This window comes from Equus asinus, chromosome 8 (genome assembly GCF_041296235.1).
Source record: "Equus asinus isolate D_3611 breed Donkey chromosome 8, EquAss-T2T_v2, whole genome shotgun sequence".
NCBI classification, from domain to species: Eukaryota; Metazoa; Chordata; class Mammalia; order Perissodactyla; family Equidae; genus Equus; species Equus asinus.
This window is the reverse complement of record NC_091797.1, coordinates 70,932,435-70,949,404: the sequence shown is the minus strand read 5'-3', so window position 1 is coordinate 70,949,404 and position 16,970 is coordinate 70,932,435. Positions and strand designations below refer to the sequence as shown.

At 53.4% G+C, this 16,970-nt stretch overlaps 1 protein-coding gene across 11 annotated transcripts in view; it reads right to left on the bottom strand.

Annotated features, from left to right (window-relative positions):
- Positions 1-16,970, bottom strand: part of RIMBP2 (RIMS binding protein 2) — a 246,515-nt gene that overhangs the window by 82,508 nt on the left and 147,037 nt on the right. For all 11 annotated transcript variants that reach the window (XM_070515837.1, XM_070515836.1, XM_070515842.1 and 8 more), the window contains exon 3: positions 13,561-13,683. Coding sequence is in view for 6 of the 11 variants with exons in the window: in XM_070515832.1 (XP_070371933.1) it covers positions 13,561-13,683 (123 nt within the window). In the remaining 5 variants the exon portion in view is untranslated. The remainder of the gene's footprint in view (positions 1-13,560; positions 13,684-16,970) is intronic.

The window sequence follows — 16,970 nt, the reverse complement described above, 5'->3', positions numbered from 1 at the left end:
CGCCCCACAAGCGGCATGTGCACAGTGGGCGGAGATGCTCCCTGGGCCCAGCCCACCTTCTGTGGAGGAATCTTCCAGCCCAAACACCAAGGCTGAAAGCCAGTGAGCCGAGAAACGGCTAGAGACCGGTCAGGACACAAATCCTTCCATGTATTTCTGACCTACACCCAGCAGCTGAATGAACTTTAGAAATGATGCAGAATGGAAGCAAACACATCTCTCCATCCCATTATTCATCTTCCCTCAGTCACTATGAAGACACTCAGTGAAGGAACGGACGACTTTCATAGCCTCAGCCTTCCCCAGGCCCCATCGTGCAGGCTGACCAGTCAGCCCCTGTCAGACCAGCCTTCAAGTCCCAACAACGTTTCAAGGTCATTTCCGCCTCCCTGACTTTGAATAAGATATTCCCTCTGCCCTTAATGGCCTGATTTCCTCCTAAATGTTCACAAAGTCCCCTGTGCCTCAGGCCCAACTCAAGCTTCACCTCCTCTCGTCTGTCCCAATTGCCCTCATCCTACCGCTTTCCTTCTCTCCAGTGGACACCTGCCAACCCCATCCGCCCAGCACGCATCACCTGTTCAAACGACAGCAGCATCTTGAGCTGTCCCAAGGACATCACCCTTCCCTACTCGCAGCCCTGCATTTTGGGGGCATTAACCCACCTCTGGCTCCAGGGCTTGCATGCGATCTACACCCCTCCGGCTACATGAACCCAGAGCTAGACCAATGGGACACAATTCCGAGGCATTCGCTGGAAATATTGAGAAGAAAGGAGGCGTTCCTTTCTGTGGGTGCTAAACTGGTAAGATGCAAGCCAGGAGATGTTGGGTACCATCTCCGATGTGACTTGGTAAGAGCTCACCTGCAAGCTGGGCTGACACAGAAGAAAGCAGAGATACAAGATGATGAGAGACTGTTCTTGCTGACATCATCTGAACCCCTTGACGCAGCCTTGCCTGAAGCCCAAACTATTGTTCAGATTTCCCACTTTATAAACCAACAATTTCTCTTTTTTCCCTTAAAACTATTTGCCATAGGTTTATGTGAACTTTATCCCAAATGGCCTAACTAAAATATTTTTAAACAGCATTTATGACTGCCATGAAACTTAATTCCATGATGTCTCATATTACGCACTGAACCTTCACGACTTTTGAGTCTTGTCTCTCAAAATAAAGAGACAGCTGGTGGATCATGATGGCTTTGGGGGCTGTTTCAATTCCATGTTTGGGGGAAGAAACAGCCAGAGAGCCAAAGGAGGCTTCTAGAAATAAAATGACATCTTCTCAGCCGCAGAAAGACTATCAACTATGGTGCAGGAGACGGGGGTGGGTGGGTGGAGGGGTCAGGGTGCTGGTTTGCCGGAGAGTTAGGACACCAGAGGGGCCAGGGCAGGTCTGCAGGGTATCAGCTGCCTCTTTCTCCAGGGGCCGGAAGCAAAGTCAGAAGACCAAAGTCGCTGGCAGCAAATTTCCTTCTTCAAGGAAACGGCCTTCTCCACAGGCACCCTCGGTCTGTGAAGGTTGAGACCCACCCAGGAGTCCAGCAACAGACCCAAGCAGTGGGTGTCAGCAAAGCTCTGGGCTGAATTTAAACAGAGGCCACAATTACACCCACGCTGGAACGGAGCCACATGGGGAAAGAGAAAGGAGCTGTGCCCAGAGTTCAAGTGCAGGGAGGGAGCGAGGTGGGAAACCATGAGCCTGCACAGCATTTCCTGATCCCGCGGGAGGGCGGGCCACAGCAATTAAGCCTCGCTGGTATTTAACGTAGCCACCAAGAACTGTGCACAAACTTCATCCTTCTCGATCCTGTAAGCAGATTGCTGGTCTTCCCAATGTCGCCAGCCTCAGACATCAGCATCCCCATCTTCATCTAAGTGCATATGACATTTACTAAGTTCTAGAAATACTGCTGTGTTAAGTATGTAACACATATAACCCATAGAATCTTCACAACAACCCTTGAGGCAGGTAGTATTTTTGTTTGTTTGTTTGTTTGTTTTTTGAGGAAGATTAGCCCTGAGCTAACATCTGCTACCAATCCTCCTCTTTTTGCTGAGGAAGACTGGCCCTGAGCTAACATCCGTACCCATCTTCCTCCACTTTATATGTGGGACGTCTGCCACAGCATGGCTTGCCAAGCAGTTCGTAGGTCCACAGCCAGGATCCAAACCGGCGAGTCCTGGGCCACTGAAGCAGAACGTGCGAACTTAACTGCTACGCCACCAGGCTGGCCTCAGGTAGTATTTTTTCCCCATTTACATAGAAGGAAACTGAGGCCCAGAGAGGTTAAGTAACTTGCCTGAGGTTGCTGAGCTGGTAAATGGTCAAGCCAGGATTTGAACCCAGGGAGCCCAGCTTCCTGATCGGTGCTCACATTCTCCCCACTCTGTCATCTGTCTGCTCTGTGGGAGACTTCCTGGGGGACCCCACCCATATTTGTGGGACACATTGATATTCAGCAGACTTTCTGCAAAAGAATCCAGGTCAGGGGGCCGGCCCGGTGGCTCAGCGGTTAAGTTCGCACGTTCTACTTCTCGGCGGCCCAGGGTTCGCTGGTTCGGATCCCAGGTGCGGACATGGCACTGCTTGGCAGCCATGCTGTGGTAGGCGTCCCACGTATAAACTAGAGGAAGATGGGCACGGATGTTAGCTCAGAGCCAGGCTTCCTCAGCAAAAAGAGGAGGACTGGCAGTAGTTAGCTGAGGGCTGATCTTCCTCAAAAAAAACAAAACAAAACAAAAAAAAGAATCCAGGTCAGACCATTCCTGCAGGGCCCTGAAGCTACTCCCGGTCCCTCCGGAGTTCTCAGGCCACCAAACACACTCTGCCCTCAGCCACGTGGCCAGTGCGAAGAGCCATCGCATCTCTCCTGAGAGGCAATTTGGACACCCTCATAATTTGGACTAATCCTCGTGATCCTGGCTGTCCCTGGAAGCACCTGGGGCCCCCGGGATCTCATACAGAGTCTGAAAACCCCTGGCTGCCACCCTAAGACACACTCCTACCAAATCCTAAGTATAAACATCTTCCCGATTCCAAGGGCATGTGCCACCTCCCAGGGGCACATTTCGCATCCGAAAAGTCCTGAGGATTAGGCATCACAGCAGAAAAGCACCGGTCTGAGATGCTCTGCCTGAGGCAGGATTTATTCTTAACGCGGTGATATTAATAGTGGAACGTGGACATTACCACGGGCACTGAAGTAGCCTACGGATGTCAAGACACCGCTTCCCCAGGAAAGCTTGGCCGTGACACGGAGCGGACAGACGTGGAGCAGGTTGAGTCGTCTCCTCAACGTGAGATCAAAGGGGAACGTGTCTTCTGCCTTGAATCCCACCCTGCCTGAGCGAAGAAATGAAGGAGAATGTAATTTCCCTGAATAGCAGTTACCAGCGACACTGTTCATGTCACATTCGCGGGATCTGTTATGCACGGTAGAAATAACGAAGCGTTTCTGCGCGCACGACTTCCTTCTGCAAGACACCCGGTGAACAGGACACGGGCGCTCACTGAGCTCACGTCTTCACAAACAAGAAAGGGAGGCACTTAAAGCTGCTTGTTCTCCGTGTCCCCTCGATGGAAGTCAGACGCATTCATAGCGAGAATTAGCATGACACAGGGCCGTGTGCATCCCGGAAGCTGGAACATACTTTAGCCACAGCATCTTAGTTTCTCACACTGGACAAACTTAGGAAGGTAGGGGCCCCTTTTACAAAATCTCAGCGCATTCCTGATTCCTGATTTGTCCTGAATCCACCGGACAAGCCTCTCTCTTTCTCATCTGTCCTGAAGGATTCTAAAAACACAGAGACAGTGGCATTTTCCTCCTGAACAGTTATGAAGGTCACTTTCTGAAGCACAATTTTCATCATGACCCAGGGGCCCCCGACTGCCGGCCTGGGGATTGAGGCCAGCCAGGTGGAGGGGATAAAGTCAGCCAGACCTGTGTTCAAATGCCACTTCAGCCCCTTGCGAGCTGTGTGCTCTGGGGTGAGTTACGCACCTCTCTGAGTCTGCTTCTTCATTTTTCAAATGGAGGAAAAGAGCCCCACTTCCCAAGGTTGTCGTGAGGACTAGATAAAACACCAGATTCAAAGTGGCCTGTGCAGGGTTACACCCTCTGTCACTCTCCATCAGCTTGCTCTGGGTCGGCCACATATCACTGGGTTTCTGGTTGTTTCCTGTCCTTTTCATCATCCTGTTTCCCCTTTCCTGCCTTCTTTTGGGTGATCTGAGTGTTTCTTAGTCAGTCACACGTCGTATGACGACGTTCCGGCCGAGAGCGGGCCTCATGTACGACGGTGGTCCTGCAGGATGAGCGCATTCGGCCCAGGCGTGCAGCAGGCTGTGCCGTCCAGGTGAGTGCACGCACACTCTGAGATGTTCCCGCAACGTCGGACTCCTGACGACGCATTTCTCAGAAGCAGCCCCGTCGTTGAGCGACACGCGGCTGTACTCCATTTTACGCATCTGTTAAGAGTTTGCCCAACTATTTTTATATAACTTTTAGTGGCTGCTCCAGGGATCTCAACATAAACATTTAAATTTGAATAACCTATTCGGAGCTAAAATTTGCCACTCCAGGGGCCGGCCCCGCGGCCGAGTGGTTGAGTTCACGCGCTCCGCTTCGGTGGCTCAGGGTTTCACGGGTTCGGATCCTGGGCGCGGACATGGCACCGCTCATCAGGCCATGTTGAAACATCGTCCCACATGCCACAACTAGAAAGACCCACAATTAGAATATACAGCTATGTACCAGGGGGCTTTGGGGAGAAGAAGAAGAAAAAGAAGATTGGCAACAGACATTAGAAAATGAAAAATAATTTAATAAGTAAACTAAAATCGGCCACTCCAGGTGGAATGTAGAAACACCACCAGCATCTCGGCCTCTTTACTTTCTCTCTCTCCGTAGCAGCTGCCCTGTGTGTTGTTACATCTGCACACATTGGAAACCCCATGCAACAGTGTCATTATTTTTCTTCGAACCGTCACACATATTTTAAGGAATCTAGGAGGAAAGAAATAGTCCATTATATTTACCCAGCGATTCACCATGTCTGTCTCTCATCCACCCAAATTTTATTGAGCACCAACCATGTGACAGGTGCTAGATACGCAACATGGACAAAACGCCAGAAGTGGCCTTTGATTGTGTGGAACTTACATTCTAGTGGAAAAGATACGCATTCGTCACATAAGCATATAAAAGTGTGAACTTATGACAAGTGCCATGAAGGAGAAGTGCTTGATGCTGAGTCTTCAGCCACTAATAGATGAGCCCTGGGAAGGTCATCTTCCCTGAGGAGGTGACAGACGAAAGGAGTTTTGGAGGATGAGTAGGAGTTGGTTAGGAGAAGAGGTAAGGACAAAGCATTCTAGCCAGAAGGAATGGTATGTGCAAAGATCCTGTGGCAGAGGGGATCAAAGTGAATGAAGGGTGAAGGAAGGCTGGTATGACTGGAGCGGGGAAAATGAGATGGAGACTGTTAGAAGGAAAGCCAAAGGGGGGTTGGCAGGGACCAGACCACCAGGGCCTTGAAGGAAAGCCTTCCCCGTTCTCAGAGTGATGGGCAGCTGTGCAAGGATCTGGAGTGGGGTACAAACACTGGGTTTGTTGGTAGGGAGAAAAGATCAGAGGGGAGCTGGAGCAGAGGAGGAAGACCAGCTGGAAGCTTTTGCTGTAGCCTGAGTGTGTGAGAGTGGCCATGTGGTCACAGGGGTGGAAGAAGAAATGAGGAGCGGGAGACTGGCCTGGGGATAGGCGGATGACTTCTTTGAAATGGGGGGACTTGTCATGAATTGGATGTCCAGGGACAAGCAGCTGGGCGGGCAGGCAGTGGAGCAAGGGCGCAGAGCCAGACTCAGTCTCGTCTCAGGGGCCGTGGGTTTCAGCTGCGATGGAGTTTACCTCCCGGCCACACCCTTTCATTCATCCAAAAATGGTCTCTGAAGACTCGCTCTGTGCCGGGTGCCTGATGCTCAGAACGGAATGAGAAGAAGTCACAGTCTGTCTCTGTTCTCACGGAGCTTCCATGCCACCCGGCAGGGCGTGCAGAAAATAGACAAGTGATCTAGCAAACGAATAAGAAAGTCAGAGACAGACGGAAGACGATGATGAGGCCGGGTGGCGTGCACGGGGGAGGGAGGAGCAGAGACCCTACTCAAGCTGGTCTGGGGAGGGGCACACTCAGCTGAGACCCACACGACGACAAGGGGCCAGCCAGGCAAAGTCTGGAGGCAAGTGCATGGAGGCAGGAGCCAGGCTGGCGTGTGTCCCCTGTGGCTGCAGGGGTGGGGTGGGAAGAAGTGAGGGAAGGGGCAGATGGGGAGCAAATACAGCAACCCCTTGCTGCGGCTCAGTTGTGCCGCCCGGACAGCACGGTGATGCCCTCACCAACTACACGTTTTGGTCGTTGGATGTGGACCTGACATTTTTAACCTCTGCAGAGTGGTCCGCAGTACAGCCATCCCACTCCTGGTGAACATTGTGGTCGTTTCTGCCAGTGCAGACAATGCCACAAGAAACATCCCGGGGCACATAGTGGGGGCTTTATGACTTTAAGTGGACTCCCAGATGCAAGACTGTAGGGAGAGGGCATGCCATGTTAAATACGAGTGGACAGTTCCAGAACTCAGAAAGTCTGTCACAATTTTGCATGGGCCAGCCCCGTGTGACTGACTCACTCCCCACGCCCCGCTGCCCTGGGCAGTGTCGTCCTGGGCGTTTCTGAAGCTGCTGGAGGGAGAGCCTCACTGTTGCTTTAGCTGGCGTCTTCCTGATGACGAGGGCAGCTGAGCATCTCATCTGCCCAGCAGCGTGGACCTGATGGGCCGGCTGGGGCTCCCGGCAGAGAGCGGGGAGCAAACTGTCGCCTCCAAGCTGGGGGTGGGGGTCAGAGTCCCAGAAGGAGAGTGGGTCCTATCCTATTGCTGGGTGCAAAACCAGACGTGTGTGTCCCACAGGACCAGCCAACGAACCAGCCGTGCCTCCGCCCAAAACCTCTTCCCACGGAGGCGGAAATGGAGCGTGACGCTCCAAAGCCGTGAACTTCCTGTTTCCTGCTGGGGTCTGAGCGTCTGGATGGTGCTGTCAGCTATTGGATCGGGCCCAGCAAGGGGTTTGCTGAAAATCGAGCCCCAGACATCATTCTCAGGTTCCAGAGGACCCTGGAGTTTGAGCATCAGAATGTGGAAAATGAGCTACAAAACGAGAATGAGGCTGGAGAGGCTCCATGGGCTCGAGGCTCACAGGTGGGGACGAGCCCACATGCACGGACGCCAGGTAACGGGAGGGCAGGGAGAGGAGGAGATGACAGAAGATTAACTGTCACTGTGAGAGTTCCTTATTAATCCCAGATGATCAGTTGTTCATTAACACAAAATAAGCCTCAGATCATCTGTATTCAAATGGACTAATCTTGATTATGAGAACAAATTCTGGTCTTGAATATTTTTTCCTTTTTCTTTGAATCATAAAACATAACGTGTTAAGTTTAGTTAATCGAAAATGTTTCATAGACCTGGGTCAAATTTCTGGGGTTGGCACTGCGCACTGTGGCATCCGGGTCAGAGACTGTCACTCTGCTCCAGGCGACGCCCGCCTGCAGGCGAACAAGCAGCAATTGGTAATCTTGAAGGTAACAGGAGGGTCCCAATCAAGTCAAGATTTTAAAAATGAAATGAGAAGCAGTCTTGCCCTGCCTCACCCCGCAGTCTTCCTGGAGATGCACGAGTGCTCAGTGGTCAGGGATGGGAGGGAAGAGCAGCCCAGCAGGCAACGCTCCCCAGGAACGCAGCAGAGCCGGGCTGTGGAGTCCGGGATGGTGGGGCGAGGGGCTAGTTATTTCCCTTTGGCTCATTCTCCAAAAGCGGTAGCTTTCTCATCAATTTTTTTCTTTTTCTTTTTTTTTTTTGAGGAATATTAGCCCTGAGTTAACATCTGCTGCCAAACCTCCTCTTTTTGCTGAGGAAGACTGGCCCTGAGCTAACATCTGTGCCCATCTTCCTCTACTTTATATGTGGGATGCCCGCCACAGCATGGCTCACCAAGCAGTGCCATGTCCGCACCTGGGATCCGAACTGGCGATTCCCCAGGCTGCTGAAGCAGAACGTACGAACTTAACCTCCATGCCACCGGGCTGGCCATCAACAATTTTTGAAGATGACATATTTGCATGAGCGAGGTGATGAATATGTGTTATGACACTGGTGCTGATACACACAAACGCCACAGAGAGGGGGCGGCCGTGGTCACGCCTGGGCACTGGCGGACGCCACAACACTGACATGCACGTGATTAGCGAACGGGGAGGGATCACCACACGCAGGAGGGGATGTGTCCCACCCGAATGCCAGCGGACCCCTGTCTGTCAGACCCCACGCCCACTCCATCTGCAAATCCTGTGGATTCTACCTTGAAAACACACCGGAAGCTGATGCTCACTCTTCTCTCTCCTCCCTCCTTGGCTGAAGCTGCCCTGCTCTCATCTCTGGAGCATCACCCCCAACCCACCTCCCTGCTTCCACTCCTGCCTCTCAGGTTTCTTTCTGTGTGGCCACAGGAGTGACCCTTTACAAGTGAAAAACATGTCACTCATCGCCTCTCCACCGTCCGGCAGCATCTGTGGTGAACTGATTGCACGCTATCCCCAATTCTCAATCCGTCCTGAGCCCACAGGCTGGGGAAGGCAACCGCACAGCTCCTGCAAGCAGGAGACAGTCTGTTCCTCCCGCTCTTGAAACCTGGCCGGCCTGAGACTCGCTTTGGCGGATGGAATGCCACGGAAGTGACTTGTGCCATCCTGGCCCAGTCCTCACGAGGTCTCACGTGCATCTGCTCCTCTCAGGGCCTGTTGTGCCATGACTAGAAGTCTTAGACAGCCTGCTGGGAGGTGGAACAGCAAGGGACAGAGCCAGTTGCCCTGCAAAACCCTCCGACATCAGCAAGAGCCGGTCGGCTGCCTGAGCCCCAGCCTAGAGACAGTGCCCAGCCAAGATGACAAGTGCCACTTAGCCAACCCACAGACTCGCGAGCAACACAGAAACAAAGGGTTATCGTTGTTAGCCACCAGGCTTCTTACACAGCAGTATTGGGATAACAGGTAACTGATACAATATCTGATGACAGTTAGAACAAATTCCAAAATTCTCAGAATTCTGCTTTGCCCTGAAAGACCCTACGCAAGCTAGCCCCAGCCCGGGTTCCATTTCTCACCCCTGCCCTCCCTGACTGCTCACCAGCTACCTCGCTGGTCCCTGAGCACACACCCAGTGTCCTCCAGCTCAGGCTCCTCGCTCTGCCCACCTGCCTGGGTTCTCCTCCCTGCGTGGGGACCAGCCCCTCCCTCTCTCCACAAGGGAGCACTCCCTCTGCCCCACTGCTACGTCTGAGAGGCCCCCGCTACCCTCCTGAGGTGTCCCCACATCCCTCCTACTCCTTCACTCTACTCTGCTTTTCTTCAAAGCCCTTGTCAGTGCCTGACACCATATTCCACCTGCAGTAGGCTTTTCTCGTTGACTCTCCCAGCAGCATGTCCGGGTCTACTTTGCTGAGTGCAACATCCCTGGTGCCTGGAACTGGGCCTGGTACATAGTCAGCGCTCAATCTGCACTTGAATGAATGAATGAACAAATTGCCATGGGCCAGGGATACCCTCCGCACATCTTGACTGTGCAGACCGCTGCTGAGGTGCATGGATATTTCCCTCTCCCTCCAGAAGGATGCCGGTGGTGAGGCAGTTCCTGGCAAGACAAGGCGGATGAGCAGGGGGCACCCGCCCCATGTCACTTTGCTCAGACTCCGATGCTCTTCCACTCCTTGGCATTTTCAATTCCACTGACCAGGAACGGGTCAGGAATATGGCTTTTTCTATTCTCCAGTTTCCACTGTGAGGAACTCTTCCCGGGGTCTTCCTCTGCGTGGCAATCTGGCTTCAGCGATTCTCCCCAATTTTCCTTGCAAGCCACGTGCCTTATTCGCTTGTCTTCCCCAGAGACAATCCCAAAGACAGACACACAGGAAAGTCGGCCCTCAAGTGCCATGAAGATGCTCCTGGAGAGTTTCCGCTCTGTTATCCTGGATCGTCCAACATCACTTTCCAGGTAAAACCACGTTCGGCCCTCCAGGCTACGTTTTCTGGGGGAAACAGCAAGCTCCCTCGTCTTAGGGAGTGAGAATTACGTCATCGCTCATATATCCTTTTATGTCCAGGCTGCTGGGACACTCAGGCCAGATGAGAACCTTAGGTAGCGATGCCTATCCTCCAAGCCAGCATTTTGGAGTCCCCTTTCTCTTTATCTGAATTTCCTACTTCCATTCACATCATTGGAGCACGTGATTATACGGGACAATTTTGATGATTTGACCACATCCTTGGAAAGATGATAAAAACACATACATAGATGATGAATTCATCAGTTATTATTTTTAAAAGTATAAAAACGAGGAGGATTCAGATCAGGTTAAATGTTACTGGCTTGGTTCATGCTGGGAGTTCTAGTCAGTTTCCATATTATTCTAGATGGATTGTCTTAGAAAATGTCACCAATTTCAATATGTGTTTCACTAAAAGCTTTTATATTTTCAAGGGAAAAGATATCTTCCATTCTCAATTCAGTAGAAGCCAGTGACGCATGTGGTCTGGGAGAGTCCCCGGCTCCCCACCCTAGCAGTCAGAGTCTCTGCTCCTCCCATGTGAAGGCTCGGGGTCGGGAGCAGGGCCATTGGTCCAGGTTCAGCCTCAGATGCGTGGAGATCGGAGTCCCGCATGGCCTCGCATCCTCCCCAACGGCCTCTGAGCCTGGTGGCGTCCCCTCTGGCTCCCGGTAAGTCAGGTTGCCTGGAACCAGCGTGGGTTCTCATTCAGACCAAAATCGCTGACACAGAAGACCAAGCACGACACTCGGGGTCCTGTGGAGGAGTCCAGGCCACTTCTGGAAACCCAAGGTCAGCCTTCTCCTCAAGTGCGCAGGAGGGGCAGGGCTGGGCCTCGGAGGCTCTCCACATCAAGCCCGCTGCATCTCGGTCCAGCACACGCTCACCGCCCCCTCTGTCATCACCACTGCCGGGCTCTGCTGCTCAGGGAAAAAAGGCCAATTTTGAACAGCCCTTTATTATTATGACAAAAATGCCAGCAGAACTGCATGAAAGTCGCTGTGCTTTTCAGTCGGTACCAGCTGAGGCGATGCTTTCAAAACATGTAGTTACCCCGCGGGAGGGGACTCTTGGAGAGCCGCGAGAGTTAGCAGGTCCTGTCCAAGGGCACAGGGATGCCATCCACGCCTGCAGGGGACGGTCACCTCCCCGCCTTTCCCTCCTTCTCTCAGTCACAAAGGCTCTCGCGGGACCCGGTGTGGGAAATGGGCAGATCACAGAAGGTTTTGCAAATTCACAACACAAGCACTTTCCTTCCTCTGCGACAGAAGCGCCCCTTGGAAAGGACGAGGCTCCTTTCATCTCCACTTCTCCCCTCTCCCCTTTTTTCACAGAGCAGAAGTCCTTTAAGAAAGAGGTCGTTTGCTTCCAGCAAGGCCCCCTTCCAGCTGGCCTGGTCCCGTCCGGTCCTGCAATGCAGGCTCCTGAGGGTCTTCACCTTGGCCTCTGAGCCCCACCATCCACTCACTCGTCAAGATCGTCTCGAGAGAAGAACTGTCTGGAGCGAGTATTGAGGGCCTGGCTTTGTTCCAGGCCCGGGACTGGAGCAGGAAGGGAACGGCGCAGTGTGAGCGAGTCGGCCGAGAGCAAAGGACACGAGCCGAGAGGGCGGGAGTGGCCCGGTCCGGGCTTCAGGCTTTGGGTAAGTGAGCTGGGGGGTTGTGAGGAGGGTTTGGGGCTGACATTGGGACCTGATTCCCATTTGAACAGTACTGCCCTGGCTGTCACATGATCAACAGCCCAAAATATGTGGTGCCCGCTGGAGACCAAGGGGAGGCAGGTACCAGAACCCTGGCCCCATAATGCTGTCACTGTCCCTACAGGGACCTCATAGCTGTTAACTCCTCCCATTCAGGCTGCTCTCCAGACGACCGTGTCCACTGACGGCCACTCACAGGCTGCCTGCCCAGCTAACGTCCTGCTGCCCCAGGAGAACATTATTGGTTCTAGAACCAGGCAGCTGGGGCCCCTGTCCCATGGGGCCAGAGAGATGTGCCATCCAGATCCTGTACTCTCCTCTCCTAGACCACAACCAGCTACCCAGACCCTGGAACTCCCTGAACCAAAGTCCCCAAGCTCACCCCAGGTCCCGCACAGGCTCCTCCCCATGGACCCCCTCAAGGGCACATGACACCCAGACGGGAGGGCAGCGAGGAACGGATGTTTGCACGGCGCGATGGATGGAACCCGGACGTCAGTCTGCGGTGTCCACCGCGTGTGGGGCCCTAGTGCTGAGGCTCAAAGCCGAGGTCGGACAGGAAGGGCAGCGGGCCCCAAAGTGCCAGGCGGAGCCCACGGCCCTTCGACCTCTCCAGTGGGAGGGAAGACGGGCCCAACTGACGGCAGGCAGGCCGGGGACACAGAGGCGTGGAGGTGAGAACCACACCCCAAGCTTGGTTCACATTCAGGGCCGGCAGTGCGACAACAGGGCGCCTTGATTTTTAAATTGAGATATAATTCACATACCACGAAATGCACCCTCTTAAAGCATAGAGTTCAGTGGTTTTAAGATAATCGAAGGCTTTGCAACCGTCACAGTATCTGGTTCCAGAACATGTTCATCACCCTCCAAAGAAACCCAGTACCCCAGCAGTCACCGCCCACTGCCCGCCTCGCCCCAGTCCTGCCAACATCAATCTGCCTCCCCTGAGAGCTCCGGCAGCTTCCCAGACGTCACAGACGGAGCTGAAACCACTGCCGAGGAAGGCGGGCCGGTGGGCACATCGCTCTGCGTTCCGTGCTCGTGAAACGCAATGATTAAAGTCATGCAGGGACTAGATCGCAGGACTGGAGGCAATTATTATTTTATTCTTTGTGTTTAAAAAATTTTCCCACAAAGAGAATCCAATAAAACTTTAACGCTCAAAAAAAAAAGGCAAAGAATTCAATCAGCTTAACTCAGTGACATCAATAGCCAAGCAACCCACCCATTAAATATTGAAGGCAACCCAGCTCACCGGGCGTGCATGAGGGGGACCCAATTACCTCGCCCTGATAAAACAATTTTCTGACTTAGCTATTCTCTTTATCATAAAGGTTATTAAACATCTGAGCAGCAGCTTAAAATTCATGAAGTTTGAAAAACCAATGTAGACACCTCGGGTCTTCCACTCCAGCAGGCTGATTTCCATTTGGGAGGCTGCCTGGCACCTCTCGCCCAGCTGTGTTTAACATCCCAAGAAATGGAAATGCCTAATTGGCTTCATGGGTTCGCTTTCTGAAACATTTGAATTTTGTTATTTATCACTTTTTACACCATAAAAAGGGTAGAAACAGCCCCCGGAGCCCAGAATTTGGATGACGGCTTCCGGAGGAGTGTCAACCACCTTCTCTGGAACCTGGGTCCCCTTCCTCACGCCGACCCCGAGAGGAGCAGAAGCGGGGCGGGGCCCATCCTACCTTTAGGACCTGTTCTAGGTTCTCCAGCTTGGCTTGGAGCTGGTGTTTCTCCTTCACGGCCAAATCGCGTTCTCTGGTCACTACGGTGAGCGCGTGGCTGAGCCGAGCATACTCCGCCTTCACCTACAGGAGGCAAGGATGGAGAGAAGGAAGCTGTTTATGACATGGCTAACGGCTGCAGGGGCACCTCCCCAGCCAGCGTCTCTCACCTCCTCTTTCATTTCTCTTTGGAGAGCCTTCCCCTCCCTTGTCCTCAGACATGGACTTCACGGTGAGTCCACTCTTGCTGGGGTAAACGCGTGTGACCAAGGGCTGGCCACTCATCCCCCTCAACCCACCACAGCCAGAGAGATTGGTTCAGAACTGGGGATGTGACCCAGGCCTGGCCAATCAGAGCAACCCCATCCCCTGGATATAGTGATTGGCTGGGGAGGGGCATGTGACCCAGTTGCATCCATGGAGAACGAGATATTAGACTTGCCACTGGACTTGGAAAGTTGAGGACAAACGGCTGGAGCTACAGCACCATTTGCCATCCTAAGGGAATAACTCATGTGAGAACAGAGCCAACAAAATGGATATTACCAAGAGATGCAGAGGGAGAAGCAGGATGCTGATGACATAATTTGAGCACCTGGATCAAGCTGTGCCTGAAGCTAATGTTTTCCTTTCCATTTACTTGGGACAATAGATTCCCTTTGCTTGCTTACACTAATTTAAATTGTTTTCTGCCCCTTTGAACTAAAAGTCTTAATGGATACAAAAGTGTTACCCAAATTGTCCAAGATACTAATTCTTTTGTCTAAAAATTTCACCCCCGTCTTAAAAGTGAACAAAATGGCAACAAGGCTCCGTGTGGATTAGAATGACGATGCTCCTCAGAACCGCATCCAATCTCAGACCACAGCCCCCAGGGCCGTGTTTGGAACTTGTCTGGGAGGCACCACTTCCTCTCAACCCTCCTACGGCTTCTTTGAAACAGACCAGGGCCTGCCTGCGATGGGAAGCGTTCCGCGGCTCATTCCTGTTCCATCTCATGGTGAGGCTCATTTTAACCCAGCTGCGGGCGTTCCACTTCTTTCCCTCCTCCAATGTTACAGCACGACTTACGGCTTCAGTAACAGACTGTCACAAAGTCGTGTTCGTCAGCTACAAAAGAGGTCCTTTCTGCTTCACTCTACGTACCGACTATTCATTTAACCTGACAATTTCTGCGGCCCCAAAAGAAAGGCAGACGCCCGCCCGGCATTCCTAAACGGAACGGGGTCAGGGCAGCTGCTCTTAAGAGGTTGCGGAGGGATCTGACTCGCAGGAGTATTTTAATGCCATTTTGCTATCGCGATGCCGCAGGTGAGGCACTTGGAAAAATCCAGATGCTCCAGGTGAAAATGTCACGGCCTGTTTGAAGCCAACGGTACTCGCGTCTGAACCTGGACACCGGGGCACAGGTGCAGAGTGCCATCACGTCTCACATTCTAACTGGTCAGGAAAACTAGGCTTAGGGCGTCCACGTTCGAACGCGCCAAGTCCAGTGCACACAGTAGGCGGCATAAGCTTTCCGAGATACAGATCAGATGGTGCCACCCTTGACTGAAGCCTCCCGTGGCTGCTACAGAAATTAGAATGAAATTCAAACTCCTGGAGTGGCCTGCGGCATCTTGCCCCCCCTCCTCTATTGATCTGAACTGCTACCTGTCACCCCCATTCACCATGCCCAGGCCACCCTGGCCTTCTTTTTGTCCCTTAAACAAGCCAAGCTCATTCCCACCCCAGGGCTTTTGCACGTGGTATTTCCAATGCAGCACATACCTACCTACCTCCCACTCCACCCCCAATCTTTGCGGGTCTGGCTCCTTCTCATCAACTATGTTACCTCCTCAGACAGGGCTTCCCAACCCACTTTAGGTGACAAATCCTCCTCACCACCTGCCCCACTCCTTCCCCTCACCACTTTGCCAAGCTTTATTTCCCATGGGCATCTATCGCCATCTGAAATTATCCTGTGAGCTGCTTACGTTTCTCTCGTGGTCGCTCCCAGTTAGAACGTAAGTTCCAATTGGACAGGAGTTTTCTTTTGCAACTCAACTCTCTATCATCAGAGTCTAGAGGAGTCAGGGGTCCAGGAACGTTTTTGACGGAGTGGAAAAGGCATCGAGGGAAGCCGGGGAGTGGAAAGCTGGCCTGCATTCCTGGTAGATTATTTACGTTGGTCCTTCGGGATCCATTCTCCACCGGCATCCATCTGCCCTGGGCCTCAGGAGGCCGATCTCTGGAACAATCCAGCTCCTAATTAGGTTCAGCCAGCAGGAGAGACCAGCTGGAAATCCGGGCGCGGACAAGAGCGCGGTCGATGTGAGCTTCCTCCCCCTTGCCCTGCCTGCAGGGGTCGTCCGTGCAGGAGAGAGCTCACCCCACAGGCCCGAGGCTGCCAACCCCCCAGGGCTGCCGGCAAGTGGCTGGGAGCTGGGGTCTCAGGATGGCCTCACCCTTCCCTTGCTGAAAAGAGAGGCTCGCTGTGTCCAGACTGGCTGCACAGACCTTGTGGTCTGAGCGGGCCACCTGCTCTCCTGCAGGGAGTTGGGAATTCAGGGGGCGCCAGGCAGAGGTGCCTACGTGACGGCCCCCTGGGCGGGGGTCTCTGGGGGCTTCTCTGGGAGACGACACATCACGGGTGTTGTCACAGCTGCAGGAATCAAGCTTGTCCTGCGTGGCTCCCCGGGGTCTCTGGAAGCCTGACCCTGCTCCCCACCCCCAGCGCCGTCCCCTTCGCTGGCAGCTCCTGGCATCCTTGTGCTGTCGTAAGTCACAGCCGTGAGCGTGACTGTGTGCTGGGCCCTGAGGGTCCCCCTAGCGCGCCATCCAACCGGGGGGTCGTCTTGGGGACCCCAACACAGTGTCCTTCTACCGCAGCCACGGCTCCAGCCGGGAGGGCCTCTCCCACATGCTCTCCCTGTCCCCCTGGGGGGATCATGGCACCCTGGCTACTGCTGCCCCAGGCTCCCCTACCCTGCTGGTTCCTGGACCCCACCACACCTAAAACTCTGAAGCTCCCCTCCGTACCCAGTGCGAAGGTGTCATTGATTTCCTCCTGGGCGTCTGGTGGGTAAAATCTGTGAAAAAATCTAATGGCAGAGGACAATGACTTGCCTGAAGACCACACGTCAGGAGACGGGTTCCGGACACAGAGGCAGACTCCTGCCGGGTGGCGAGGCCGACCTGGGTCTCAGGCTTTGTGTGCAGAACTCACTGACTTATGTACGTTTATTCATGATCGGGTCCCTTATAAGAGCACGGGGCAGTCAGGAGTCACCCACCAAGGGCACTGCCCAGGGCTTTGGTCGAGAATGGACAATCCCCAAGTGCAGACAGGCCACAGTCCAGCCGTGAAGCTGGAAACTGACCGGCAGGCA